The sequence below is a fragment of the Eimeria necatrix genome, genomic scaffold, assembly GCF_000499385.1.
Source record: "Eimeria necatrix Houghton genomic scaffold, Enh_scaff11, whole genome shotgun sequence".
In the NCBI taxonomy this organism is placed as follows: domain Eukaryota; phylum Apicomplexa; class Conoidasida; order Eucoccidiorida; family Eimeriidae; genus Eimeria; species Eimeria necatrix.
Window position 1 is genome coordinate 43,312 of NW_013651892.1, and position 26,770 is coordinate 70,081.

At 50.5% G+C, this 26,770-nt stretch overlaps 4 protein-coding genes across 4 annotated transcripts; 2 read left to right on the forward strand and 2 right to left on the reverse strand.

Annotated features, from left to right (window-relative positions):
- Positions 1–1,599: 1,599 nt before the first annotated feature.
- On the forward strand, positions 1,600–6,444 carry ENH_00006840 (hypothetical protein, conserved; the record flags this gene model as incomplete). Its single annotated transcript, XM_013578301.1, has 7 exons — positions 1,600–2,735; positions 2,862–3,916; positions 4,154–4,534; positions 4,725–4,983; positions 5,126–5,532; positions 5,740–5,906; positions 6,178–6,444. 7 exons carry the CDS (start codon positions 1,600–1,602, stop codon positions 6,442–6,444), a joined length of 3,672 nt encoding a protein of 1,223 aa, XP_013433755.1.
- Positions 6,445–7,597: 1,153 nt separating this feature from the next.
- On the reverse strand, positions 7,598–9,408 carry ENH_00006850 (hypothetical protein, conserved; the record flags this gene model as incomplete). Its single annotated transcript, XM_013578302.1, has 4 exons — positions 7,598–8,504; positions 8,612–8,755; positions 8,874–9,030; positions 9,294–9,408. 4 exons carry the CDS (start codon positions 9,406–9,408, stop codon positions 7,598–7,600), a joined length of 1,323 nt encoding a protein of 440 aa, XP_013433756.1.
- A 1,606-nt stretch (positions 9,409–11,014) lies between these two features.
- On the reverse strand, positions 11,015–15,912 carry ENH_00006860 (Ca2+-ATPase, putative; the record flags this gene model as incomplete). The annotated part of the gene is made up of 3 exons (XM_013578303.1): positions 11,015–11,368; positions 11,493–11,809; positions 11,952–15,912. The coding sequence occupies 3 exons, from the start codon at positions 15,910–15,912 to the stop codon at positions 11,015–11,017; spliced, it is 4,632 nt and encodes a 1,543-aa protein (XP_013433757.1).
- Positions 15,913–21,274: 5,362 nt separating this feature from the next.
- On the forward strand, positions 21,275–26,644 carry ENH_00006870 (acetyl-coenzyme a synthetase, putative; the record flags this gene model as incomplete). The annotated part of the gene is made up of 15 exons (XM_013578304.1): positions 21,275–21,454; positions 21,695–21,754; positions 21,928–22,029; positions 22,281–22,440; positions 22,525–22,660; positions 23,015–23,081; positions 23,313–23,430; positions 23,652–23,797; positions 24,137–24,342; positions 24,751–24,813; positions 25,066–25,400; positions 25,562–25,717; positions 25,861–25,988; positions 26,135–26,234; positions 26,412–26,644. 15 exons carry the CDS (start codon positions 21,275–21,277, stop codon positions 26,642–26,644), a joined length of 2,190 nt encoding a protein of 729 aa, XP_013433758.1.
- Positions 26,645–26,770: the final 126 nt, after the last annotated feature.

The window sequence follows — 26,770 nt, forward strand, 5'->3', positions numbered from 1 at the left end:
TAGGACAACTTTTCCCCACTAGTAAGACGGCAAAAGCCTGCTCAAGAAAAATGAATGACTACCTAACTTTTACTGGACGCAGAAATTCTTGAAGATTCGCTGCGTCCGTGTTGGTGCACCCGCGGAGCGCTCATTGGAACGACAGCTCAGCTGGAGCGTGAAACACCGCTGGCAGAAGCCACAAGAATGGTAGTTGCTGAATAAATCACATCCACAAGTTTGTATTATATTTTGCCACGGTGTGCATCGGCAGGCTATACAGTCTCCACACGCAGCGGCTGTGCGCAGCACTGCAGTGCCGCCCAGAAATGGCCTTCAGGTTCGCATAACTTACATTATGTAGATTTCCGTAAGAATTATTGTGTTTACACACTAATGCTGTAGGCAATCAGTCTCAATGTCCTGTGCAATTAGGCCAAGTTTCACCCATATCTACACTACGCCGTATTGGGGTTAAGACCGGACTGTCTCGGCTGTAGAGTGACACACAAAGTTAATTTTCCTCGCTGCAAGTGTTCTACCACCGTCAGTGGAAATCGGCGGCCCCAAAAAAGAGCTAGGAAAGGCCGTAATACTGGACAGGGTCATAGGATGTACTTCACATGCGTGTGACTGCAAACGGTCACCTACCGTTAGCAGATGGTGCGGAGGGAGTTACAGTAGTTACTAAAAAGAAAAACCAACTAGATGTGAGCGAAGTGCAACTTTGTTGGTGTCTATTGTTGTGGAGCATGACCCTTATCCCACAACGTGCCCATCCAGTCCAGGCCAGCCATGCGTGCTTCACTTTGCAGAACATCATCGTCCATCTTCACTAGCCCAAATCATCTGTATATTAGCAAAAGAATATTTGGTCTGGGACGATTATGAGTAGCTGCTTGTGGCTGCAATTCAACGTCGTTACACTCGCACTGTTGCTCGTACTCAATCGAGGCGGCAGCACTTGGTCGCATGGCACCAGGCCACCAGTTCCTTTGTAGGTCGGCCACGAACTGTTTTCCACCATCGCAAGGTAAATTGGCTTGTTCGAAATTTTAATATGTCATATTAAAGAGCACTAGACATTCCTGAAGGCTTAACAGAGTCATGATTCTCCTCAATGCTCTGCGAGTGGGCTGGTTGTGGCGAGCACGGAGTCAGCAGTAGTGAGCCAGTTTCATAGGAGACCAATGTAACTTCATGTTTTATACTATTTGGAGAAAAATTCAAGATGATCTCAATCTTTTTCGTGTAAGGGCCTCTAAAACTATTTAGATGGGATGGGTGCGTTGTAATGCGCGTGGTTAGCTGACTGCAAGCCGGATTCCCTGGGGAAGTGGTGTTTTATTACCTTACACGAACACCAGGCCCTTGTCGTCACTAGATACTTTCCCTCCTTGCTCCTCATCACCAAGGAGCTGCGGTAACGGGAGCTGCGGCGAATTTTCGAGAGGCACAGCTGCGGCCCAGCCATCGTGTAACGCCTCCTCTTCATCTTCCCGTGCTCTGCATTCACTTTCCCATTGCAACAGAAACATAGCAGGTGCACAAGCACGGCCTAGGCTGGTCTGCTACAGCTGACCGGGTCTTTTAAGGCAGTTTTTCCTGCACTGGTGTTTCATGCGTTTGGCCGACGTCATGCATACCCCTGAGAGACACGACGGTGGCGATGAAGGCTCGCCTCAAGAACGCGAAGAAGGAAGGGTCCAATGGCAAGATGTTTTCACTAAGAGCCTCTTCCTCAATGTTATGGGCCGCACAGAGAGGGCCCTGCGAATGGCGCTTGGTGGTGCCCTGATCATGGCCCTGACAATGTGCGATCTCCCCAACATGGATTATTCCTTCAAGTACATTGGTCCCTTTTTATTTTTTGTCGTGGGCACTCTGGCGCCTCCACTGCTCAGCACAGCAGTCATCATCCTCTTTGCTGGTCTGTTTTGCATTCTTTTGGCGTGCGCAGTGGCAACGGGGCTCTTGTCTTGCCTTCTGGTGAGCAGCGGTGGACAGGCCCTTTGCATTATAGTCTTTGCCTTGTTTGTCTTTTGGGCATCCTTCTTGACTACCAGTAAGACCAAGGAGATGACCCTCATCGGCTCCTACATCCTGCTGTACGCGGTGCCTCTGGCCACCCTGGTCGCTTCCCCTTATGCCTCTGACGGAATAAGACTTGTTTTGACGCCCGAGAGATACGCTGCACTGAAGCAGTTTATGGCAACGAGCAGCATAGCGCATATACTGGACGAAGCCTCCAGCTTCTTGCTGATGCCTTCTGATGTTGTTGCTGAGCTTGTGGCGAAGCTTACAAGCCCTGCAGCTGTTCAGTTCCTGCAGCGTGCTGCTCAGGCACTCCAAATTCAGCTTCCCGCAGTCCCTACAGACCGACCGCTAACTCCGCAACAAGTTATGGGCCTGCTGTTCACCTTTTTCGAAAGCCTGCCACCAAATATGCCTGTTTCTGTTGAGATGAAGCCATCACGAAATGCGGGTCTTAATTTAAGCCAGGACTGGATGTATGACGTCCCACTCTTTGTGGAGGGTGTCGTAGGACAGCAAATTTCAATTGGCGCGAGACCTGGAGCGTGGTTCATCAAGACCATCTGGGTGGCCTCCGGACCAATAGGAATGCTTAGAAACCTTATCATATTCGCATTTCTGGGTTTCGCTATTTATTTGTTAGTCATGTTGGTTCCTCCAATCCGACGGCAACGTGATGTTGCGATACGAGAGATGGCAAATGCTTGCGGCGTCATCCGCCGGTAAGTCAATAGGTTCACTGCTTTTTTTTTTCTGTCGCTGAGCCTTCATATGAAAGTGGTGCGTTTTCGTCTATCGAGCTGGTTAGCGAAATTCGAGAGACAAGGAGTGACTGTGGTGTGATGCAGGGCTCTGCATACGGTGAAGAGCAAGCTGGCTACAACGGAGAATACAAACGATCAGGCAGTGGGTGACGGCGATGGGGCATGCCAGACAGAGCACAACCGTGCTCGCAGTGGAGATTCACTATCTGGGAAAGCAGAAGCGAGTGACTCTGAGATACCAGCTGCAAATGCTCTCGAAAATGTTATTCTCAGCCTGCTTGATGCAGAAAAAGCGATACTATTGTCAGGTATGGAGCCCTTCCTTCTGTACCCTGGCCCTGGAGTGTGGACCATGAAGGTGCTGGATGCTGTACGGAAGAGACTGATTCAGTGCTGCGTTCAGACGCAGCACATGCTGCAGCTACTGCACCACACTGAGAGCCCCATAGGCAGTATGGGTTCGAATCCTCAGCTGGCAGCGGCTGGCAGGACGTTACTAGCCAAGTGCATTAACATGTACGAGCTGTGTGAAGATTTACTTACTACTTTCCCCTCCATCTTTTCCCCCTCCAAAAGCAAGAAGAAAGCAGAGGGGTTGATGCAACAGATGAGTTTGCTCGAAAAGGAAATGCGCACTCTGGCTATGGAGGTCTCCCGGCCATCAGAAACAGACACAGAAAATGCTCTTGTTCAGCTGGAAGCAGATACCGCTGCCTTGTCGAGGTCAAACACTGAACAGCTTACAGACGCTGCCCAAGTTGTAGCCCGCACGCAGTCTTTTGCACGGGCTATGGAGATTCTTCCCGTGGGGCTTGCTGTTACCGCATTTGTTCAAGCTTGTTACTCTGAGCCTTTATGGCTTAGCCGAGTTGTTTGTGCGTTGAGCAAGGCACAGCAGGTCAATACTTTGCATGGATTTGTCATGAACCTTGCTTTTCCGTTCATACCGGTTGTCGTACATTTAAAACGTTTAGTAACTGCGCCAATCTCTGCTTTGGCAGTATGGCGTCATCAGTGGAGAGGACAGCGCGCCTGGTGGAAGGACCCTGAGGCTTGGTATGTCATAAAGTTGGTCATTCCACTTATCGTCATCTTCTCCTGCGGCCTATGTTTGCCGAAGCTGCTCCAGTACTCTTGGGGTAAGAACGCTACTAGAAGTTGCCCTCGCATTATACCTTCTGGCTGAATACCGAAGGAACACTGTAGCTTTCCACAAACAGGAGAAGAATGATCAGTTTAGTAGAATGCGTAGGCTTCATTCGTGTATACATTGCTACTCTTCGCCATTGGCTGCCGTGCTAGAGCCACGCAAGGTATATCTTTGGAGTGAATTTGATGGGTTACACCAAGTGTTGCTGTCTGTTCTGTTGTTGCAGGCGTTGAAGTTACAAGTAGCCCTGTTTTCTTGGATTATTCCGAGCAGGGTGTTACTACGCGCATGGTTCCTTGGTTCTTACTGGGGTACCTAACTGTTCTTCAGACAACATACAACGGCACAGCTCATCGCGGTCTAGCCCGCACACTTGGCATTCTTCTGGGTTCATTCTGTGGGTGGGTTGCATTGTCGTGGTACGAATCGGTAGCTGCACTCATTGCCTTCTGCGCAGTGACAGTGTTCGTCGACATCTTTGCTTTTGCTGATCGTCATCATCCACTTGACGGATTCAGCAGAAGGTGGGGATACATAGGAATGGTCTTCACCTACACACAGGGACTTATTGTCACCCTAGCGTCAGAGGAACTAGGCGGCTTGACAGGTTGGTGCAGCTTACCAGACTCCAAATATCTATGAGCTATGTGTATTCTGTGAACCATCGAACGTCCTCTACTCACGAAATTTCACTCAAATGTACAAAAGGACTGCAGTAGCCTAGAAGTGTAACAGTAGCTAATGTTTACTTCTACTTGCGTGAGCTGAGTCGGTGCCGCATGTATTTTTCTGTGCAGGGAGTCGTGACTACTTGGTCACCACACGCATTCTTAGCAACGTCATGGGCATCCTTTTGGCCATTCTGGTGTCACATCTGCCACCACTAGCAAGCGCAACAACGTGTGCTTGCAATGGGTACTCCCGGGTCATCGAAGGATGCACGAAAGAGGCCAACACGTTGACGCGCACCTTTCTGGCTGTATGCAGCGCGTCAAAAGACGGGCATGAGGCGAACGCTGCTGATACAAATGATGCGACTGAGGTTTTTTCGGCCAGGTAAGCAATGAATCATAGCGGCGTGTTCTGTGCGAAATGGTGCAACTCTCTGTCTTGTGCCGCACAACCATTGCAGTAGACTTTTGGACATGCGGAAGTGATCTTGAACATTGTAGGGCAGTTTGTCAATTTGTGCACGCAGGAAAGACGAAATTGCTGCAGTAATCGGCTCACTAGATTCAGACGTTAAGGAGCAGCTGGGAACAACGTCCATGCTGCTGAGGGAAGGTAGCTACGTCCCGGTCCTCCAGCCATGGCAGGCAGACGTGGCTCTATCAAAAGTTAAAGTGGCGGCAACTTCAATGTTGCTTGAAGCTTATAACGCAGCGCAGCTCGTGAAGGGGCTCTTGGAAGACTTAAGTGAAACCACGGCCGCCACTGATACTGCGGTGGCAGAAGCAAGAGAGCTAGAGTTGCTGCCTATGGCAGGCCCAGCGGCGCGGAGCCCTTCAAGTGAAGGAAATTGCGGGGTGCCAAGGAGCTGGAGTGTGTGTCTATTGCAGCATGGCAACTTTTTGGCTATTAAAGAGCTCTTCAGTTGCACTGCAGGTCAGTATTCGACACTGGCACAATCATGAAGAGAATTTTTACTTCACTGTTGACCTAGGGGCAGTGCAGCCGCTGCTGCTGGCCTTCAGACATATGACAAGTGATCGTGGACGCTGTAGAGCAGTTTTTCAATATGTGCATGCAGTAGAGACGAGATTTCCACATATCGAAGCTTGCTCTGTTGGCGTGTTCGAACATTTGACGCAGGTGGCAAGCTAGGGGAAGCCCTAAGTGCGTTGTGTAGTTCTCTTAGCACCCTTGCTGAGGCAGCAAATGTGGAACTCTGCAAGTCCTTCCCGGCATTCGGAGACAAGCTGATGTGCCACAAAGGACGATATACTCGCCAAGGCGACTCCCCTGAAAGCCCTGAACTAGTGGGTTTTGCTGGCCGTGGGAACTAGCCCACTTTTGGGAAAGTTAGCTATCGCAAGCGTCCATTGAGCCGTTTAGTAGAACAGCGCAAGGTTTCCTTTGCTTTTAGGCAGTCTACTGGCAAGCTTTGTAGCAGGCCAGTGGCTAGCTTGAATCGAGGAAGCTGGAAACTAATGCAGAGGGAAGTCGACTGTAGGTGCCTACGACGAACAGTGGTTTAGTGACTGACTTGTATGGGACATGTGAAGAGCTGCATGGTGGTTTGTGCTGCAGGTATATGAGAGCTGTAGCTCAGCCGTTGACAGCGACGCACGGAGAGTCGTCGAGACGCTCGTCGAGTGCCTGGGGAGCCATTTTGCTGAGCATCGTCTGTCCGCAACAGCTCGCACAGCGTCAGCTTTTGTTGTAATGAAGCTCTTGCACCACCTTCAGAACATGAAACTTAGCATGGATGAAGTCCATGCCGCAGCAGTGAAAGGAGCCAGCAGAGCCAACCGAAGCGCGATCTCCTATTGCCTTCCGACAAGCCGCACGCTGTAGTGCAGTACCCTTCTGGTTGGATCATAGATAGCTAGTAGTAGTGGCGGTGGGCACGACTCACAGCAGTATTTTCGTTGACAAATATTAGCAGTTGCGCCTGCGCGTAAATGCTTATTGATGTGTGTAGTCCCATGAAGCGTATGCTCAAGTGCAGTCGTGCATAGTTAACAATGATTGCACTTTGAAAATATTTGACTGCTTATTTGTCGAATTGTAAAAGTGAATGGCTTTACTTGACTTTGCAATCCTCTACAAATTTGAAGTAGTGGTTTGCGCGGCAGTGATCTTGTTTGTCCAGAGCTTTCTAAAGACAAAACATTGACGCATTTTGATTGAGATGAATAAACAAGAAACGAGAAAGACAACGGACTAGCAGAGACGTATAATCGCGCTAAAATTGCCGTAACTGTGTAGGAGCAGCATATGTGCAGCAGCGAAGCTGATGCCCGCGTAGGGCTTCGCCCTACGCCGGCAACTAGGATGTGGGCGAATCCCGCAAATCCTATATGCCTCTGCTACTTGCAAAAGCAGATTTGTCAGGCCGAGTCCAATGTCGGGAAGGTGGCGATGGCTACTTGTTCATGCGGGCTGGTGACACTACGATTCCCATGCAGTTGTGTGTCCTAGCCTTACTATGCGGCATTACGTATCACAGTTGCCACTCCACCAACCCTAGAGGAAATGGCTGGTAGCTTCATGTACCGTTTGGAAGAAGCCCACTGCATTTTACGCCCCTTCTTACTCGTCAGCCAAGCGTAGCGCGGAATTCATCCCCTCACGTAGGCTCCGACGGAGGAGCGATGCGCGATGAGGCACTGACAAATACGGGTAAATCTACGGCCTTCCTGATTACTCAAAGTTCGTTTCATAATTACGTGAAAGAAGCTCGCACTTTTTCACTTCTGCAGTGCCATGCTACTGTCAATTCAACCCCTTCCACTCGTGACGGTGCGTTGCAATGCACTCTAGCCATAGACATCATTGCCGACATCCCGAAAAGCCAAAAAAGCTACTAAAAAATTTGGGTTTCAATAACGGCAGGGACTTCCGCAGCTTCCCGGAGAGTCCGTAACTATGTCAGTGCAACTACTGTAAATGGTTATGCACTTCATCAAACCGTCAGCCTGCGCTGCACAGGCCGCAGCTGATGAAATCATGGCTCCCGTTTAATCCGCAAAATTTCGGAGTTCCTCCTGTCGTCCCGCGTTTCGCTGCGCCGGCGGTGGTGTTGCCTCTCTTCCCTTGCTCTGTCTTCTTCCAGCAGCTCCTTCTTGACTCCTCTTTGGTTTCCACTACCTCTTCCCTCTCTGGGGCTGTAATGTCCGCTGTCCCTTCTACTTACGGACACCTCACGGCTCCGTCTCCTGCTGCGCGACCTCCGTTCCTCTCTCTTAACGTTTTCATGCAGTCCCTTGTACTCCTTGCCTTCCCTTTCACTATTCGAACGGAGCTGCCCGCCATCTTTTTCGGATTCTCTTGTATGCCGCTGCCTACGGTCGCTGTCTTCTCCAGTAGCCCGGCTGCTCCTGTGCCTGCGCCGCTCCTGCCTCTCCTCCTGATTTGGCTGAGAGTGCGACCGCCGGCGCCTCTTGTGGCTGTGTCTTTCGCGGCTGTGGGAATGGCTGCGCTTGCGGGAAGCGTCGTCAGCCTGTTTCCTGCGTCCCTGCCTTCTTGTTAGCTCGTCGGAGTGCAAAGTTCTCTCCACGGGAAGTCTCTCTTCTGATGGAGGTCTCTTTGTCCTCACACTTTTCCAGTCTTCTCTGCGGGGGCTGGTACTGGCTTCACGGCTGCGCCTGTGGTGCCTGTCTTCTGAGGGAGGCGTCTTAGTTCGCACGCCTGTCAGCCGTTCTCCACTGCAAGGGCTTTTGCTGGTGCGCCTGTGGTGGAGCCCGTCATCCCTATCTTTTCGTCGTTTGCTTTCGCGATCACTTCCGCTGCTTCTTCCAGCTGAGGAAGAGCGTCCACGGGCAGAGGGGGAAGTGCTGCGGCGCTCTCTCTTTAGTTTCCGGAGAAGCCGCGCTTCTTTCTTTTGTTCTTTCTTTTTCAGCTTTTTCAATTTCCTGACCAAAACCAAAACGAGAGGCAAATAGCATACCACACAGCTGCCTCGATACACATGCGACTAGAGGGAGCAGCAACAGAGGCAAAACCTGGTCAAGCTGCTCACTTCTGCTCTTTCTTTAGCTTCTTGAGAGCCTTCTGAGCATCACGGTCTACTGCAGGAGCCTCAGACTTCGCCGCGGGGCCAGACCGTGGGGCTGCTTCGTCTGCCAATGCCTCTCCAGCGAGCAGATGGCGAGGCCGGCGCCCCCTATTCGAAAAAACCAACAGAAAAAATATAAACAGAATAAAAATCAACCAAAAGCGTACAAACGCACCAGAGTGAACCCGGGCTGCACAGACGCCACGCAACAATGCTGTGCGCTTACAGAGCTTCATCAAGTAGTTGCTGCTCAAACCGTTTCACTCTTTGCAGTTCTTCATCCTCTCCTCCCTTCTGCGGCCCCGTATCCTTCTTTTTTGTCCACCAATCAAACTTTTCAAACTTCCCTCCAGTAGTGCAGATGCCCACCTTGGCGCTCGCCCCTTCGGATGTCAAATCGCACTACTGCTTTGCAAAGAGATTATCTTCACAGAATAAAGTAAATAGTATTATGAAGTGATAGCTCAACAGTTCGCGACGGAGTAAAAACACCGAAGGCTAAACCCCACCGACACGGTGGGCAACAGAGCAAGACTAATACGCGCGCTGCTGGCCGTGAAAAACTCGGGACAACCTTCCCCACGCGCTATCACTTGGCCTTAATGCATATACGTTCCATAGCAAAACAGAGGGCACTCATGCTCACCGAGATAATAGTCGCGATCAGCGTTGGACTGTGTCTTCAGGGATTCCCACTTGAAGTCTTCCCACCCTCCCCGTACTCCCTCACGCGGAGGGCTCTGCTTGATGTAGACAGCCATTGCGCTTAGCGGTTTTACCCTTACTGTGGCAGCAGGCTCGCTCACGCGCCTTCACACATGAGGCAAAGGAGCTGCTCATCACAAGTAGTGTACGAATGCATCATCGACAATCGATGTTGCACACGTCGTTCGATTTTGTTAGAAGACAGCAAGCTCTTTTGTCTCTAATCTGAAAAAGATTTGAGAAACACGATAGCAAATACCAATGGGGCTTTGCATGCAGCCACACAGCGCATTGAGTAAACAAGGCGAAATCCCCTCGGCGTGCTCAGTAACCCACCGTGGGTTACTGAGACCGTTGAGTTCATTTTGTCTTTGTTTATTCTCGTGTCTCAAGCTACTACGTAACACACAACATGTATTATGAATGGATTCAGCGCGGACTTTTAGAGGCCTCGGCGGCGGGGGACGGGCGCCAGGAAATCTTGGCGGGAAACTCGTGGGCTGGCCAGTGGTCTATTCTAGTTTTGGGCCCTCATAGGTCCCGTAGTGGCTTAAGCGGCATCTGCTTCAGCGTGTAGTGTTAAGAGGGAAAACATTGGAAAAGCTGCTTCAACCGCCATAGATGTCATTTCATCGGTGCATCATTTTTAGACGCTGCATTTTTCCCCGTTTCTTCAGCAAAATTTGCGCTTTTTACAGCTGTAACGGTATATTGAATGTGCGCACAGTGCACGTCATGCTTGTTTAAGTCACACAACGGAGCACGATGGACAGCAGTTAGAGTTGCCAGTGTTTACCTGACAATGTTGGCCACACACACTGTACAGAGGGCCACAATCCATGTCCAGCGCATTTTGCTTAGATTTGTTGTCGAAACACTGAGAAAAGAGACTCTGGGAATCGTGGCTCTGGGGTCAATGTGTGTACAACTGCTTCGACGCGATGCACGTTCAGTGTGTTTTTCTCAGATGCCCCATTTCTGTATCTTTTCACTTGCTGTGTATTTATATTTTTCTGTGGCTACGTTAAGCTTTGTAATGGCTGTGCATTAGCTTCTATACTGCCAAATCCTGATAAAGAATAAACAGTCAATATGAAATTCCAAAATGTCAAGGAATTGGGAAGCTGTGTTCCTGTACTCAGCGCAGCGAGTCGAAGAGGCGCTGACGGTTCACCACAGTAGATCCCTGACAATTGATTAGCCCAGTTTGTGAGCAAATGTGCATCTAAAACGTATTCTCCCATCTCCACATTGCCAGCTGTTGCGGCCTCTGCGTGGCTTGACGTGTAGTCACAAGGTATCAGAGGGGAATCGCCCGCAGCCAGCATGAGCGGGATCCGTGTAGAGTCAGCAGCAGCAAGAACTAGCGTATTGAATCCACTTTGCAGAAAATGCAGACGTAAGACAACAGCTCAACGCATTCTTACAAGAGTGTTCCTGACCGCTGGCAGCATTAAAGCCAGGGACCAACACAAGCAGCTGCTGCTTCACTTTTCTCCGGAAATCTGTTCCCAAAACGGAAGTTGGTCCCTGCAGAGTCAGTGGTCTTAGGCACATGAAGCACTTGAAAAAGGAAATCAAGATTTTCTCCAAAACGCCGTCTATTATCCGATGGCCCACAGTAGTCGCTCTGACGTCGGCGGGGCTTCCGCTGGTGGAATGTTAAGCAGCGAGTTGCACAGGCAGGTAGCCATCCGTTACAGCCGTAACATTTGCTGCCTGCGCTTGTGGCGCTTCCCTTCGTGCTTTCATTCTGCTGATCGTAAGAACTTTAGCTCTACGTGCGTATTTCTTGGCGACCGCTAGCGTACTGATCATGCAGCGGTCGTTCATGCGGGAAGGAGACCGACCCCTGAGGTTTAGGGCCAGAGGCGCAGCCCCTGATATGCCTTCTTCTCTCATACCATACTCAGGAAAAAGGCGAGTGATCTGTGGGAAGCACTGCGGAATCCGCGCGAACAAGAGGCCCACGAAGCCGATAAGAAGGCTCAGGCACCACTGTTGCCACGTGAGGCCCTGCGACAAAAACACAGGGGTGAAAACCCAATGAAGAAATGGCTTGAAACTGCGAATGCGGGCATCTAAAGCACTGTCGAATTTTAGCCCAAAACTGCCCAGAAGAGATCTCATTGTGGCTCACCTCACGGTGACAGCCCAACATAGCTCCACCATACTCCACCATTAGGACTTGCGAGAAGAGAATAAATAACCAAATAAAGAACCCCATAGGGTTGCTTGTCATTTTGACAAAGAGCCGCGGTAGAGACATTTTCTTAGCAAAGTCTTCCTCTACGTCCCTTGCACTGATCATGTTGAAAAGCTGCATCAGCACAAATGTATTAAACACAAATGTCAGGTGTCGTGAAGGCCCAATTACTCCAACCCAACGCTCCTCATAGTCTTCTTCGGTAGAAAACAATTTAAACCGTCGGCCAGATCGCATGAGGCTTCCTTGCCCTAAATTCACAGAAACATAGGAAGAGCCGTGCATTGTATCCTTGCGATACACATTTATACTTATTCACTTTTGTGCCTTCTACAACTGGTCCTACATTTTATGGATGCAGGGCTGGGGTTGGTCTACTGTAATTCGTCGCACCTGTGACAGGATCGCAGTCGGAGAATTCGCAAAAGTCATTTTGGGTCCTGTCTGCCGGCAAGAGGTACCCCCACTCTGTTTCTGGGAGGAAAGAGTCTCCATAGAAGATGAGCAACACCATAACTACAAGCTGATACACGGCTGACGTCGTGATTGTGAGAGCCATCGACCTGGAGATCAGCGACTGGTGCCTGTGGTGAGGTTTCTGTTTTAGCAGGTCTGGCGTGGGAAGTTCTGTCGCAAGAGCCAGAGAAGCAAAGCTATCCATGATGAGATTTACCCACAGCATCTGCACCGCAGTTAGGGGGGAGTCGCGCAGCAGTGCAGCGCAGATGATGGTGGTGATGACGGCTACCACGTTGACGGTGAGCTGAAACTGCAAGAAGCGCCGAATGTTGCTGTACACGTTCCGCCCCCATTTCACGGCTTGCACTATACACTGGAAGTTGTCGTCTAGCATTACAATGTCTGCTGCTTGCTTGGCTACCTCTTTGCCCGTGATGCCCATGGCCAAGCCCACGTCAGCCTTCTTCAGCGCCGGCGCATCATTCGTCCCGTCTCCAGTGACAGCCACTACCTGCCCCAGTTGTTTCAAAGCAGTGACTAAAACGTACTTATCTGATGGCTGAGATCTTGCGAGCACCTGAAGGCGCCGCCATATCCTCTCAAATGCATCCATATTTCCAATAACATCAACTCGCAGGTTCTTTCCCTCTGCTTCTGCGGTCTTGGCATCTGTGGCGCAGCCGCACATTGCCGTTCTGCAGGTTTGGCAAATGACCCCTCCCACAAGCTTTGTGAAATCAGGACCCAGCATTGCCAGATCTCCCCTTTCTTCGTTGAATATGTGGCACTTCTTTGCGATAGCCTTTGCGGTTATCAGGTTGTCTCCTGTCACCATCCTCACATTGATTCCCGCTTGGTGACATTTCTCTACAGCTTCTGGAACTTCGTCTCTGACTGGATCCATGATTCCAAAAATGCCAAGGCAGACCAGATCCTGCTCAGCAACTAGGAATTGCTGGTTAGGAGCGTGCTGTTTCTCTTCCCAGTCAGGGACATCATCCATGCTAAGGTCTCTGTATGCTATGCATATAGTCCGCAGGGCTTCGCGGGCCATTCCATCGATGACTTGGTCTTCTATTGCAGCTTTGTGTTCTTGCTGAATCTTTTGGATATCGCCGTCAGAATTCATAAGATAGTTGCACAGGTTCAGCACCCGCTCAGCTGCGCCCTTCACATAAACGCGCAAGCGGGCATCGCCGCCGCCATCCAGGTGGACGATGGTGGTCATCATCTTACGGTCGCTTGAAAAATCCTCCCTGTGGGCTATGAGTGAATCAGAGCCCTTCAGCCTTCGTGTTTCTGCATAGTCTGCACCGCAGATAAAATCGTTAAATTCCAGCAAGGCACACTCAGTTGCTGATCCGACATATTTCACAGTATACTTAGGGGTCTCCTGGCCGTTGTTAAGGGTCATCACTTCCATTTTTTCAAGGTATGCAGTTGAGTTCAGTGAAATGCTTTCAGAAATCAGATTCCACTTCTCGGTATGCTCATTGAACCCCGCCACACCCACCGTGTTTGGCCCTGCGAAAGAAGCTGAGGGGATATGCACAACCTTAGATCCATTCCAGAATGCAACGGCACTCATTTGATTTCGTGTAAGGGTGCCCGTCTTGTCGGAGCACACTTCATTAGCGGAACCCATTGTCTCGCAAGCTCCTAGCCGCCTCACGTAGTTCTGGTCCGCCAGCATTTGCCCAATCGAATATGCCAGGGATATGGTGACAGCCAGAGGCAGCCCCTCGGGCACAGCAACGACGAGGACGGTGATGGCTGTGACAAAGAAGTGAACGTGACTGCCGATTATGGCCACGATTGGAGGCCGCTGGTCGGGTTCAGTGTACATGAAAATGACCCAATATTCCAATACGAGGATGCAGAGCGCAATGATAGCACATACAAGCCCGAAATTGCCGATGTCGCCAGCAAGAGCATTCAGTTTCAGTTGCAATGGAGTTGCTTCCGTGTCGAACGAAAGTTTCTGGTATAGTTGCCCAGACTGCGAGTGTTGCCCGACAGCAATGACGATGGCACTGCCGCTTCCGCTGTTCACAGTTGTTCCTGACAGCACCACAGGCGAGGAAAAGAAGTGGTGCTGCATCGACCTCGGACTCCTTGTATCTCCGTCAGCAATCTGTGCTATGCAGCCATCATACGTGTCTTTCTTGATCATTTCGGATTCGCCTGTCAACGAGGACTCGTCCATCCGTAGACTCCGGCAAGATACTACAATGCAATCCGCCGGCAGCTCATCCCCTGCTTCAAATTGCAGCAAATCTCCCAGCACGAGATCAAACACAGAAACTTGAGTAGGACATCCATCTCTCAAGACTGTGCAGTTCTTGTCATCTTTTACTGCAGAGAGCTGACGGAACTGCTGCTCCTTCATCCAGTCGTTTCCAGCCGTCACGAGTACGACTACCAAAACAGCAACCCATATAGCAGCCCCCTCCATCCATTCCACTTGGGGATTTTCACCAAAGAGCTGAGAGAGGACAATTGAGGCGAGGCCGCAAACCATAAGGATCTGCAAGGTGTTGTCGGACGCAGCATCAATGCAAAGACTAAGGAAAGAAGCAGAGGCGCGAGAGGGAAGCCGATTGACCCCAAACAACTTCCGACGGTGTTCGATGTCTTGGGGGTCTGAAAGCCCCACAGAACGCTGCACATGCAACATATGTGCAATGCCGTCCGCTCCTCCCATGTTCTTCAGCATAGTCAGATCTTCACATTGGGTCCTTGTCACATAAGCCTTTACCAGGCCCGTCAGTTTCTCCCTTATATCTTCAGCCTGCTCGGGCGATATGTGCTCCAAGAGCCCCTCCTCAACAGTGCCAAATGACCCTTCCGCGGATGAGTCCCTGCGGCTGAGCCGCCGGGAATAGTAGGTGCGGGTAAGTTGCGGACTGAGCTGTCTCCTTTCCTCGTAGCTGTCTACGGCGCAGCAGAGCCTCCCTGCAATCAGAAGAGCCAGGCCCAGCCACAGCAGCAGCCCAACAGGGCCGCATAGCTGTACTGAGAAGAAAAAAACGGCAAGGACGGAAGCCAATTCGCTGATACGCCAAGCCTGGGGCCCCAACGCCTTCATGAGCTGGTTACTGACCACGCTCTTAAAAAAGGGAACTGTACCCGCGGTGATCCAGCAGCCCAATATAAGCCACTCGTGGAGGTCGAAAGAAGTCAGTTTACTAAAAGAGACGAGCTCAGGCTGCTCGTCAGCCAACCATATCACAAGCGGCAGCACCAAGACACCAGTTAGACTGCAGGCTGCGGTCAAGGAGCCCTCATCAGACCCGCTCATGTGTATTGCGCGCGGCATGTAGGCCCCCCTGTAGATAGCTGAGGTCACAGCCAAGAGAATGCAGTAATAGAATTCCAAGTAACCGATTGAGAAGAAACACGAAGCTGCCAGCAAACAAACGGCGCCCCATCGCAGTGGCGTATACTGCGTCTGGCATCCTGTAGACCTAAACATATGATGGAAGGCCACCAAAAGCCCTGAGGCGACAGGGAGGGCAGCTGGATGCACTATATCCGAAATCACGCTGTTAGACACTGCGTGGAAGGCGCAGTATGCAAGCGAATAGGGCAGCAGCTGGACAAACCACTTGAAGCCCCCTAGTTTGACTGGAGGGAAAATCGCAGCCCGAGGGAACGACACACCCAGCTCTCCAACTATGGAGGCACTGATGAGTAACTGCAGCAGCTGCCACCATGTCAGGAACAGCGGCGTCGGATAGTAAGTAAGGAGGCAGTAAGATACAAGAACCTGCGATACTGTGAGAGCTACACAGGCAGTCAAGAGAAACACTTCGCCTGCTGTCCAACTGAACTCAGTGAAGACGCCTCCCAGGTTTCGAAAGAAGTTGCCCAATGGGCCTGCCGATTCCGTCATCGTGAATTCATGCTCATTTCAAACGCGAAAACCTCAGGCCTGCAGGGCGCGGCTCCCCGTCCGAGAGCCAAGCCGAGCTGAATGTGCCCTGCAGGCCACCGTTCAGCTGAAATTGTCCCAAACTGAATTTGAGCCTACGCTGGTTGTGTATCGTCAGCCTTTGAAGCCAAACTGCGATGATGGGAGAACAGCAAGAGGCTCAGAACGCATAGCCATGCACCCCAAAAAACGGATTAATAAAGAAAAATGAATGTTTTTTCGTATGACAAGAATATTTGTTGAGAAATGCTTAAGTCGTCCTTTGGCGTGAAAGGTCCGCTGGTGCCGCCGGGAGAAAGAGCAGAGGACTCGCTGTAGTCGGCAGCTGTTACTGGGAAGGCGCTGCGCCAACGATTCACAAATAAGTATGGAGAGACAGCCTCAAGTTCCGTTGCTTTTTTTTACAATGTTTGCATGCGGTGCCATACTGCAAAAACAAATGACCTCAATAGCACAGCTCACAGGCACCGCCGCTGCGGTCGCCGACTGAGGCAATCACTGGCTGCTGGTCACAGCCGTCGGCGGTGCTCCGCTGTGAGCTGTCTACGCACTTCAACCACTACTGAAGTTTCCCTTTACTAAAAATTAATGAAAACACTTACACGCATGCAACAGCAGGTACTTAGGAATTGCAAGAACGCACTTGCGAGAAAGACCGTCGGGGCCTGCGCCACCCGCTGAGAACCGCACTCGAACAGCAGCGGGGCTTCTTCTAGCCACCTCATCTGTGGCATAGCTCGAAACATCCCTTCAATCATCATTATTTCTTTGGTTGTTTTATAGCTTCCGTGTGCTTGCGACCGAGCGCCGTGGACCAGTCAGTGGACCACCGACTGCTGCAAGACACTGCTGCTCGCGCAGCAAGGGCTGGGTTTACGGTTAAGCGCTTAGGGCTGGGCCACAAGCTCCGTATCCTGCTCAACTTGTATATGCCCAGAAAAAATAGCTGTCAATTCGTGTAAAATTTCTCTCGTTTTCCATAACCAAATAGGAATATAGCGGGCTACTCGAAAATGCATCAAAACAGAGCTCGAAGTTGATTATTTCATAGCGGAAAATACAACTTTCACACCAAACACCTAAACCAAAGGCAGCAGCTAGGCCGAACAGAACAAGCTTTGATATTTTTGCATGGTTCAGCCAAAGCTACAAAGATTTCGGCAATATGCCACTGGTAGCTGCCCAGAGGATAGACCCTTTTGCTGTTGGGAGGCTCACCGAAAACCTAGAAGCTAGAAGAGCACGTCAGCACGAACGGAGACTTGTGCTAAGCGTTTCCCGCTGTCGCAGTAAGGAACGCGGAACAGTGCGGACTCAGCGGATAGAAGTGGCACACGCCTTAGTAGGAGTGGGCGATGGGCAACCTGTGATGTTCCAAAGCCGAAGCACTTCCAACCCCTAAATTTCGGCCCCTGAAGCATGCCATCTTATTCAGGTGTCACTTTAGTCAGTACAGCCACAAGAGTAAACTTCAAGGGGTAATGGTGTGCACGTGCACGCAAACGTCTCGTTGTGTTGATGAGTCCGTGCCGGGCAGCTTGCACTTACAATTGTTTCCAAGTCCTTTGCATGAGCCTCAGAAAAAATGAGGCCACCTTTTATACTGTTGCTCCCCTGGGGGAGGTGGCTTCCATTTGAAGTGTCTTGACGCATTGTGCTGCATTTTCAAGCGGCAGACCGTTCATAGAAGAGGCCAAGAGCAGGCCCCAGGCTGTTTCAGTAGTGATTCTTTCAGTTAGTAGTGACAGCCGCGACGTGCTTTTGCACAGAAGAAGTCAACAAACACCTTATGGCTCTCTTATCTACCTCCGCATCCACCAGAAATCACTTCTGGGTGCCCACAGGAACGAATTAGTCTTCGCATGCTTCACATCTACTTGGCTAGACCACAACTTGGAGAATCGCGTAGTGCTAGCCATCAGCTGCAAGTTGTATATCTTCAGCCCCTAGGCCTGATTCAGAGGACCTACACGCTACGCCGTAGTCCTACTCCTCCTCCTGGCTGCCGGGGATGGCTCAACAGAACACAGATTGAATAATTCAAGTCCACACACACACAGAAATCAACAAGGTCTATTATGCCAACCAACTCCATCTTAAAATGATGCAGATACGAAGTACTCAGAGAGCCACAGGACAGTTGCTGATCTATGACTTAGTCAAGCTGAAAGCGGCAGTCGTCATGGGGAACTTTGATTCTGCAGGGGCAGTTTTTGTCCTATGGCTCTCTGAGTACTTCGAATCTGCATCATTTTAAGATGGAGTTGGTTGGCATAATAGACCTTGTTGATTTCTGAATTTGGTTGGCATAATAGACCTTGTTGATTTCTGTGTGTGTGTGGGCTTGAATTATTGTGGTGTTGTCTGTCGATGTAGTGGTGAACGTGTGGATCGCCTATAGAAGTTATCCCGTTCGAGTACAGTCGACCCATGCTATGTTATGTTGGCCACTGCTTCTGTGGCATTAGTTGCTTAGAAGCGTCTGGGGCCTATGGTTTTTTAAAATTTGCACAACTAGCACTATAAGCAGATATACTGAGATCTGGCTGAGCGCGTCCTGCTAGTTCTAGCTGCTTTCAAGGCCTTTTCATAATGCGTGTCACTGCTACATTGCACTGGAAGCCTGGGGGTTTCTAAAGTATTGCAGGACGCTGGTCCACTCAAGGATAAGACATATGCTTTTGGACTCTTTCAATCAGAAGAGGCGCGACTGTTGAAAGCAGCTCAACAGTGACAGTTTGCGCAGAAACAGCACTCAAGAACCTGAAGTAGCTATCACCTGCAGGCTTTGAGGGTATTCAAGAGGCTTTCTAGACTCTTTTATAGGTCACTTAAGTCCATCAGTACGAGCTGCATTGCCTCAATTCAATTTCCTTCTTTCTGCCGCAAGAGTGCTCATGCTCTTGTGCAATATTTCAGCCTATTTTGTCGGATAAGTTTCATATCTGTTGAATATCTGAGTTTTCATCCTCGTGGCTTCATATATGGAGCTTACCACTCATATGAGGTTCCCCTCGTCTCAACAAATTAGATTGTTTGCTCACTAGTTTTACGTTCACATTTCCGTCTGCGTATGCCTCGCTGCCCCGATTTAAAATTTTTCTAGGTGATTTCTATTCTTAATTTGGGATATTTGTGGATTCAATTCTTCCAATTATGAAGCACTCAGATCACTCTTTACTGTGTACAGGGTGTAGATTTGCTTCTGTGTAGAAGTAGCAGGCTTTTCTAAGTCCAGGTGGTCGCATATTGCTTGTGTAATCTCTCCTTCCAAAAGTGGTGACAGCATTTAAAACGTCTTTGGCCCTGTTCTTAGCTCATCCTGTGCTTCGAAACCTAATCCATCTGTGAGTTCGTAACTCCGAAGATGTTTCCGGTCCTGTGACTGAGCAGTTGCCTGGATTGCTTAGTTGCAGCTGTCTTTATTATATTGAGCACACAAATTCCTCGTGGGACAATGCATTCGTGGTAGAGCCTCCTGGTGTTCAAACTTAGATGTAAGAAGAGGCTCAGCTTGCACTGAGAAGAAATATCCATTCAGTAAAACGGCATTACAGCTTATTTCGATATATACTTGAGAAAAAAGGCTGCAGAACCTTGCTATTGCTCAAGGGGCGAGGAATTTCTTCTCTATTTCCTGTTGGATTGAATGCGGATCTAATTTGCTGCCTTGCTTTCTATGTGATGAGTCCTTCCAACTGAGCTGCAGAGGCCGTTAACCGTTAGTGCGTCCTTCATTTATTTTTATTCTAGCTGGTTACGCGTCGCTTCAATCGTTTCACATCCCCTTACTCACTCCGAATACAGGCAATGCACGAACTCCCGATCTAGAGAATGTGTACTGGTATTGCTTGAATTTCGTTTCTTATATGGGCATTCATCCAACACGCTAAGAAAAAATTATTATTTAAGAGTTTAAAAGAGAAACAATTGCTTCTGTCACGTTGAAGTGAGCTTGGTTCTGGAGGCTCCCATTCTTTGGCCAGGGCTGCGCCGCCAGCGGACCGGTTCAGCTGCGATCGGCTCCCCAAAGGATATGAGGTAAATGAAGGAATAAGCAGATAGCTGAAATGCAGTAAAACCTTGAGTGCAGCTGTTGCGTGGAGTTGCAAGGCTCCCAGAACACTGTGTTCGCGCCTCCCTGTTAACACCTAAGGCAACGAACTGGCGATAAATTACCCACTAAACAATGCGTTACTGGCTGGAGAAGAGCAGTAGAAGCGTCACATCTGTAGAAAATAGAAGAATAGTTACCCTAGAACTTCACTATTGCTGCGGGGTTGCAAGTGCACTCCATTTCGGCGCTGGCTCAACTTGATCTGCGTCTGGTATTGCGACCACGACTACTTGATAACGCGGAGCACCGGAGTAGCCTCTTTTCCCTCTTATGCCACTTTCATTTATTTCATTCGATATTGACGGCCCGTTCAAGTCGCTCCGACCCTAAACGCACGTGCCTCAGCTCGTCAGGCCCGACAGGGGATTCATCACGTGCATCTTAAGTAGGCGTGCACCTTCAGTAAAACTGCTTGAGGGCCGTTGCAAACTGTTAAAGGAAAGCCATGCTTAGGCCTCCCTAGCTCACAGAGCCCTGCGTACTGAGCACGCAGCTAAAATTTACACAGAACGATAACGGCACAACGTGCTCTGCGCAGGCATGGTGGATACTTAAAAAGATGGCCTGCCATGTTCCAACTGCACTGGCTAGTCGCTAATAGTGACTCTAAAAATAGCAAATAGGCAGTATGCCTCGTATAGGTTTGATATTTTTAGTTATGTCTTGCGGTCAGTGGGTTTTGTGGACACCTTGCAGTGAGCGACCCGCCGAATTGGGCACTGTCGGCGGTGATTTTTGAGCGCTTTCGAAAGAGCGAGTGTAAAATTAAGAAGGAAGCTTAAATCTGCAAACGAGTAAAAGAAACCGTGGAAGAGTAACACCGAGAGCAGCGGATCAAGTCAGGTATCGGTGGCGAGGAGCCCCCTGTAGGGCGTGGTGTATGGACAAGAAAAGACAGGCAACGGCTCGTTTTGGCTCGTGCTAGCCCTCTATTTTCACAAATATTGCAACTATAAATCTCCACCACGTTCGTCTTTGTGGCGGTTCGGGCCCTTGCCACGTGGCCACCTGTGCCGTGCTGGTAGCAGCACGAACGTACCCGGAACTCCGCCCAGGGTAGACGATCATCGCTTTCTTCTATTCTGCATTGAGCCCCAGACTCTCCTGTCGTATTTCAGCTTCCCGAGGAGCTCATAGGCGCAAAGACAGCAGCAGCAACAGCAGCTTGAGCAGCTGCGGCGGGAGCAGGAGCAGCAGGAGGAAGCAATGCCCGTTTCCTGGGAGCGAGACTTGGGCGAGGCGTGTGTGGTCGACAGGGGCAGCCCCAACGTGGAGCGCAGCGACCTCAGCCTGGAAAATGCCCAAGAGGTTATCTCTTCGTTCCCCGTGGGGGAGGTCCACAGCCCCCCCCCCAAGAACACGAGTAGATGCAACGTGCCTTCTGAGGTGTGCAGGCGTTGCGGCTTCGCCTGCCAGCAGCACAGACCCCCCCGCGGCACCACCTCTAGCTCAGTACAAGCCAGGCACATGGCGCATCAGATAACACACTGCAACTCTAGCCCCTGTTTGAACACAGCTCTGGAGAGGCTGCTGCGGGGTCGCTGCTGCTGCAGCGGCCTCTGGGCAGCTGCACTGAGTGGCTCCCCGGGGGGCTGAGGCTGCCTTTGCTGTTGTCCGTCTCTGCAGAGCATGTACAAGCACCTCTACTGGCGCAGCATGTCTGACGCAGACAACTTCTGGAAGGAGGTAACGAGCAGCAGCAGTTGCGCAGCACTTGCGTCTGAGAAAGGCCCATTAGCCTGAAAAGTGGCAGCTCTTAGGAGTCCCTGATTGCCAGTCTCGCCCCTGCTTGTTGTGTTTATTTCATTTTATTCTAAATCTCGCTTTCTGTTTGCATTTTCTGTCCCTTGGCTCTGCAGCGCGCTCTTGAGAAGCTCCGGTGGTTTCAGCCATTCACAAAAACGCAGCATGGCTCTTTGCAGGACGGCGACGTCTCGTGGTTCCTTAACGGCAAACTAAATGTGAGGACTCTGTTGCTGCTGCTGCTGCTGCAGCAGCTGCTGCTGCTCCTGCAGCTGCTGCATCTGGAGCGAGCGCAGCAGACCAGAGGCCTGCTGCTGTAGCCCAGCGTCTGGGACGCTGTGAAGCAGATACTTCGTGGCAGTTTCATAGCTTTGGGAAACATTATTAGCGACAGGAGGCCAGGCTGCATGCAGTGGGAATTTATGTTTCTTTCATGTTTATTTTCTGTTGTCTTCCCTTTGCCCCGCAGGTGTGCGACAACTGCGTAGACAGATGGGCAGAGCAGTACCCCCAGAGGGTGGCGCTCATTTATGAGGGGGACACTTCGGAAGACAGCCAAGTTGTGACTTACAAGGAACTGCAAGGCCAGTCACCGCGCTGTGCTTCGCTGTGGGGCCTGCCGGCTTCAGGTGTATGTACACCTAGCTAGTTTGTGCAGCCACGTGCGAGACACACCCATTTTGCGTGGCAGTTGTTTGCTTTTGCGTTCTCAGACCAAGTTTGCCGCTTTGCAAACTTGCTGAAAAGCCTCGATGTGCGCAAAGGCGACATCGTCACCATCTACCTCCCAATGATGCCTGAGATTGTCTACGCTATGTTGGCCTGTGCAAGAATTGGCGCTGTGCACAGGTTTGTTCCTGCGGGCCGTTCGTAGATAGACCAGTGGTTAACCATTTGGAGTACCCTGCGCAGTGCCTGCTCTCTAGTGGAGTTGAAAGTTTCACCTCTTGCCTGCCGCTCCCGTAGGGTAGCGTCAGCTGCATAGGGCCACTTAAGGAAATATTTAGCCGATTGTGTCTACGCAGAGTATCTGGCTCGAGAAAATGAAATGTTTTTTGTCTATAAAGCATATCTGCATGCAAGTTGCACAGCCCCTGTCCGTAGTAGTATGTGCCTTGTAGCGCTCATGAGGCAACCCTACAGACTGTACTTTTACGAAGTGGCTGTGGCTGTCTTTGCTTTGGACTCCCGTTTTCGTTTCAGTGTCGTCTTCGCTGGCTTTTCAGCCAATAGTCTGGCAGAGCGACTGGAAGATGCCCATAGCAGAGTGGTGCGTTATAGCCAGGCACAAATATGGCCCTCTTTCTAAGGACAAAGAAAACAAGCGGAGTAAACGAGACAGCAGACAAGGGAGCAAAATAAATGAGACTTAGGTCCAACAGAATTTGCGTTCGGTGCCTTCAACTCGAATTCAACGGGTTAATTGCATCCATGCATGCAACACATTTCAGGGCTTGCAACGTGCATTTTGTTTCGATTCTTTTGCGGTTTTGTTTTTCAGTTGATCACAGCTACTAAGGGCATGCGTGGCGGCCGCGTTGTCCGCCTGAAGCAAGTTGTTGACGAGGCGTTGAAGCTGTGCTCTTGCGTGCAGCACGTGGTGCTGTTTAGGAAATCCGGTCCGATTAAAATTCAAATCAACTAATAGAGCAGACAGTCACGATTACTAGCTACAGCGTATGTCCAGCTCGCTGCCTGTATAGGCAGCTTCGCCTTCTTTATGCATGGCCCACTGTGTCATGCCCTGCAACTCTTTTTGATCTCCCCCATTCACTGCATGCAACACGTTCATGAATGCCACATTTAGGAGTTTAGGGCGTTGTCGTTGTTTTTACTTCAGCGGAACCGTCGTGCTTCGTAGAGGGACGCGATCTGTCTGGCGACGACCTGCTGCCTCAGATGCGGCCCTATTGCCCGTTAGAGACGATGGACAGCGAGGACATGCTCTTCATCCTTTACACTTCAGGCTCTACTGGAAAGCCAAAGGCAAGCTGGCCACCCTTTCGCTGAATGCAGCAAGCCGGCTAGCTTGAATAAACAACAGTGTGGGGGTAGGGTGAACACCGGACTTGACTGTTTAGTTATCTCTGTCCTCTGACAGTGAGCACTGTGGTGCTTTGCGTTTCACCTCACTTTGCACAATTAGTTTTCGTTTGCTTCCTAAGATGTGGTCGCAGTAGTTGCTACTGTATGTTGTGGTGCTTGCTGCTTCGTTGATTTCTTGGGGTTGGGTTACGACCAACAAATTAGGTGCAGAAATTCTGAATGGTTCAGTATACCTGATTAGAAACAGTAACTCTCGCGCACAATTTGTCGGTTGCGCAGGGGGTGTGCCACACAACAGCGGGGTACCTGCTGTACTCTGCGCTTACCCACGAGTACATTTTTGACTACCACCCTGGAGACACTTTTGGCTGTCTTGCGGACTGCGGGTGGATTACTGGCCATTCCTACACGGTCTACGGGCCTCTCTGTAACGGGGCCACCACAATTTTGTTTCAAGGCATTCCCACTTACCCACATCCTGGCCGGTGCGTGGCGCGACGCCTTGTCACAGTCTCGAGTAAAGTTTTGCCTCTTTACGATTGCATTTAAAATCAGATCGAGTAAATTAGTTTTAGCGGGAAATCAGTAGGACGTGGATGTGCCTCAATAGCCGTGCAGTGGACTTCCAGGATCGAAGTGCATTAGTCTCTCCGCGTTTACAAATCGCAAAGATAAGTAACATAAAACATGGGCGGGTTACCTTTGCGAAAACTGTGTATTCTTCATTGTTTATTGTACGTAGTACAATATATTCAATCTGGTAGTATATTGCACAGATGTCTCTCACAATGCATGTTATGCATCGTACCCGAATCGTATCATACGGTGACTGAACTGTTTCAGCTTGCGAGTGAATTGACAGCTGCGTCGACTTGTCTATGGCTGCATTTTAGCTATTGGGAAATTGTCGAGAAATGGAAGGTGACGCAACTGTACACATCGCCGACGGCCATCAGGTGAGCTGGAGGAGCTTTGACCAGAGCACGGGGCAGATATGAACACAATCAATGGACGTGATTTATGCATATGCGAGGCAGCTATTACGAATGAATATAGCCAACTGAGATGCATTTACTGCATACACGTAGCGCGAGTCTGTGCAATATGGTTGAACTATGCCTCAGCAGAAGCCTTTTCTGTCGGTCTAATGTATGACGGTTCCTGTTGCTGCTGACTATGTCTTCCATTGGCTGGCTGCTGCTGCTTAGGGCTCTGATGCAGCACGGAGAGGAATGGCCAAAGAAGTATGACCTCAGTACCCTCCGGGTGATCGGATCTGTGGGGGAGCCCATAAACCCAGAGGCGTGGCGCTGGTACTTCACCAACGTGGGCAGGGGGCAGTGCTCAGTAGTCGATACGTACTGGCAAACTGAGACGGGGGGCCACGTCCTGGCCCCCTTCCCAGGGGCGACAGTCACGAAGCCGGGCTGCGCCATGGTGCCCTTCTTCGGCATTGAACCGGCAATTGTGCATCCTCAGTCGGGAGCTGAGAAAAAGGGAAATGACGTCTGCGGCGTGCTATGCTTGAAGCGCGCCTGGCCGGGTACGAACAGCCACATCAGTTGCTTGCGTCATGAACATACGGTTTTGCGATCTTCTGAGCAAGTGGGCTAGCTAGCTGACTAGCTGAAACCGCGTTTCCAGCGGCTTCAACTGCAGTTTCTGTTGGCTGCCTGACTACTTGTCGGGTGTTGGCACGTGCAGGCATGTGCCGCACTGTGCATCGCGCCCACAAACGGCTGTTGAACACGTACTTACAACCCTACCCTGGCTACTACTTCACGGGAGATGGTGCCTACAGAGATGCGGACGGCCACTATTGGATAACAGGAAGAGTGGATGACACTTTGAACGTCTCAGGTACGGGCAAATCTGGCTGAGACGGAAGCCCGCAGAGCGCCAGTTGCAAATTCTTGCTCGAGCTGGAAAGGCAAAGGGCTTAGACACGGAATGCAGGAAGGATAGTCTGCGTTTCGTTTTTCTCTTTTTTTTTCGTTAAATAGGGCATAGGCTAAGCACAGCTGAAATCGAACATGCATTAGTTCAGCACCCGGATATCGTGGAGGCGGCGGTCGTTGGAACTCCCCACGACGTGAAGGGCACTGCAATTTTCTGCTTCGTCATTTTGAAGGTATTTATTTGCCATCCGGAAGCAAAGGCTCCATCTAAATGACGTAAACACGCGTTAGTGGCTGGTCCATGCATTTATCGTTAATGCCGGCTGCCTTCATGCCTAACGGCCCGGCTCTGAACGTGTTTCAATTTTCCTCAAATTAGGCTGGCGCTTCGCGTGCTGGAATCATTGAAGAGGCGAAGCTGCAAGTGAGGAAAGAGATCGGCCCTATCGCGACCCCGGACTTCATAGTGGTGGCCCCAGGTACAATACGAGCACACTGCGCCTCGCTGTGGGCGTTTGCAGTCTCACATTTATTGCCTTTTAAGCTGCTTCATGTTGTGTTTACATAAGCAGAAACAAATATAACGCAGCAGTAAAGAGGCTAGTTTCTGCTGAGGAAGCAACAGCTCCAGGTCCTGTGCTGCTGGTCCGTCTCAGGTCTTCCCAAAACTCAAAGCGGCAAAATAATGCGGCGGCTGCTGCGGAAGCTCTGCTGTCTGGACACCAACTTGGGGGACACAACGTCTTTATCGAATGCAGACATCGTTCAGACCCTTCGCGGGATTGTGATGGAGACTGTGATTAGTGAAAGAAAGCAGCAGCATGCAGTGGCCCATGGGACTCCTGGGGCTGGAAACAACGCAGCAGCAGCAGAAGGCAAGGCCCATTGATCCCAACAATGCGGAGGAGCTTTCGGGCCCAGGCCTCGCCATTGTCGCGTGTTTTATGGTGCAGGGTGCCACTGGCCCACCACGTGCAGGCCAGCGTGACCAGTGGTCAGCGAACGCCGAGACTGT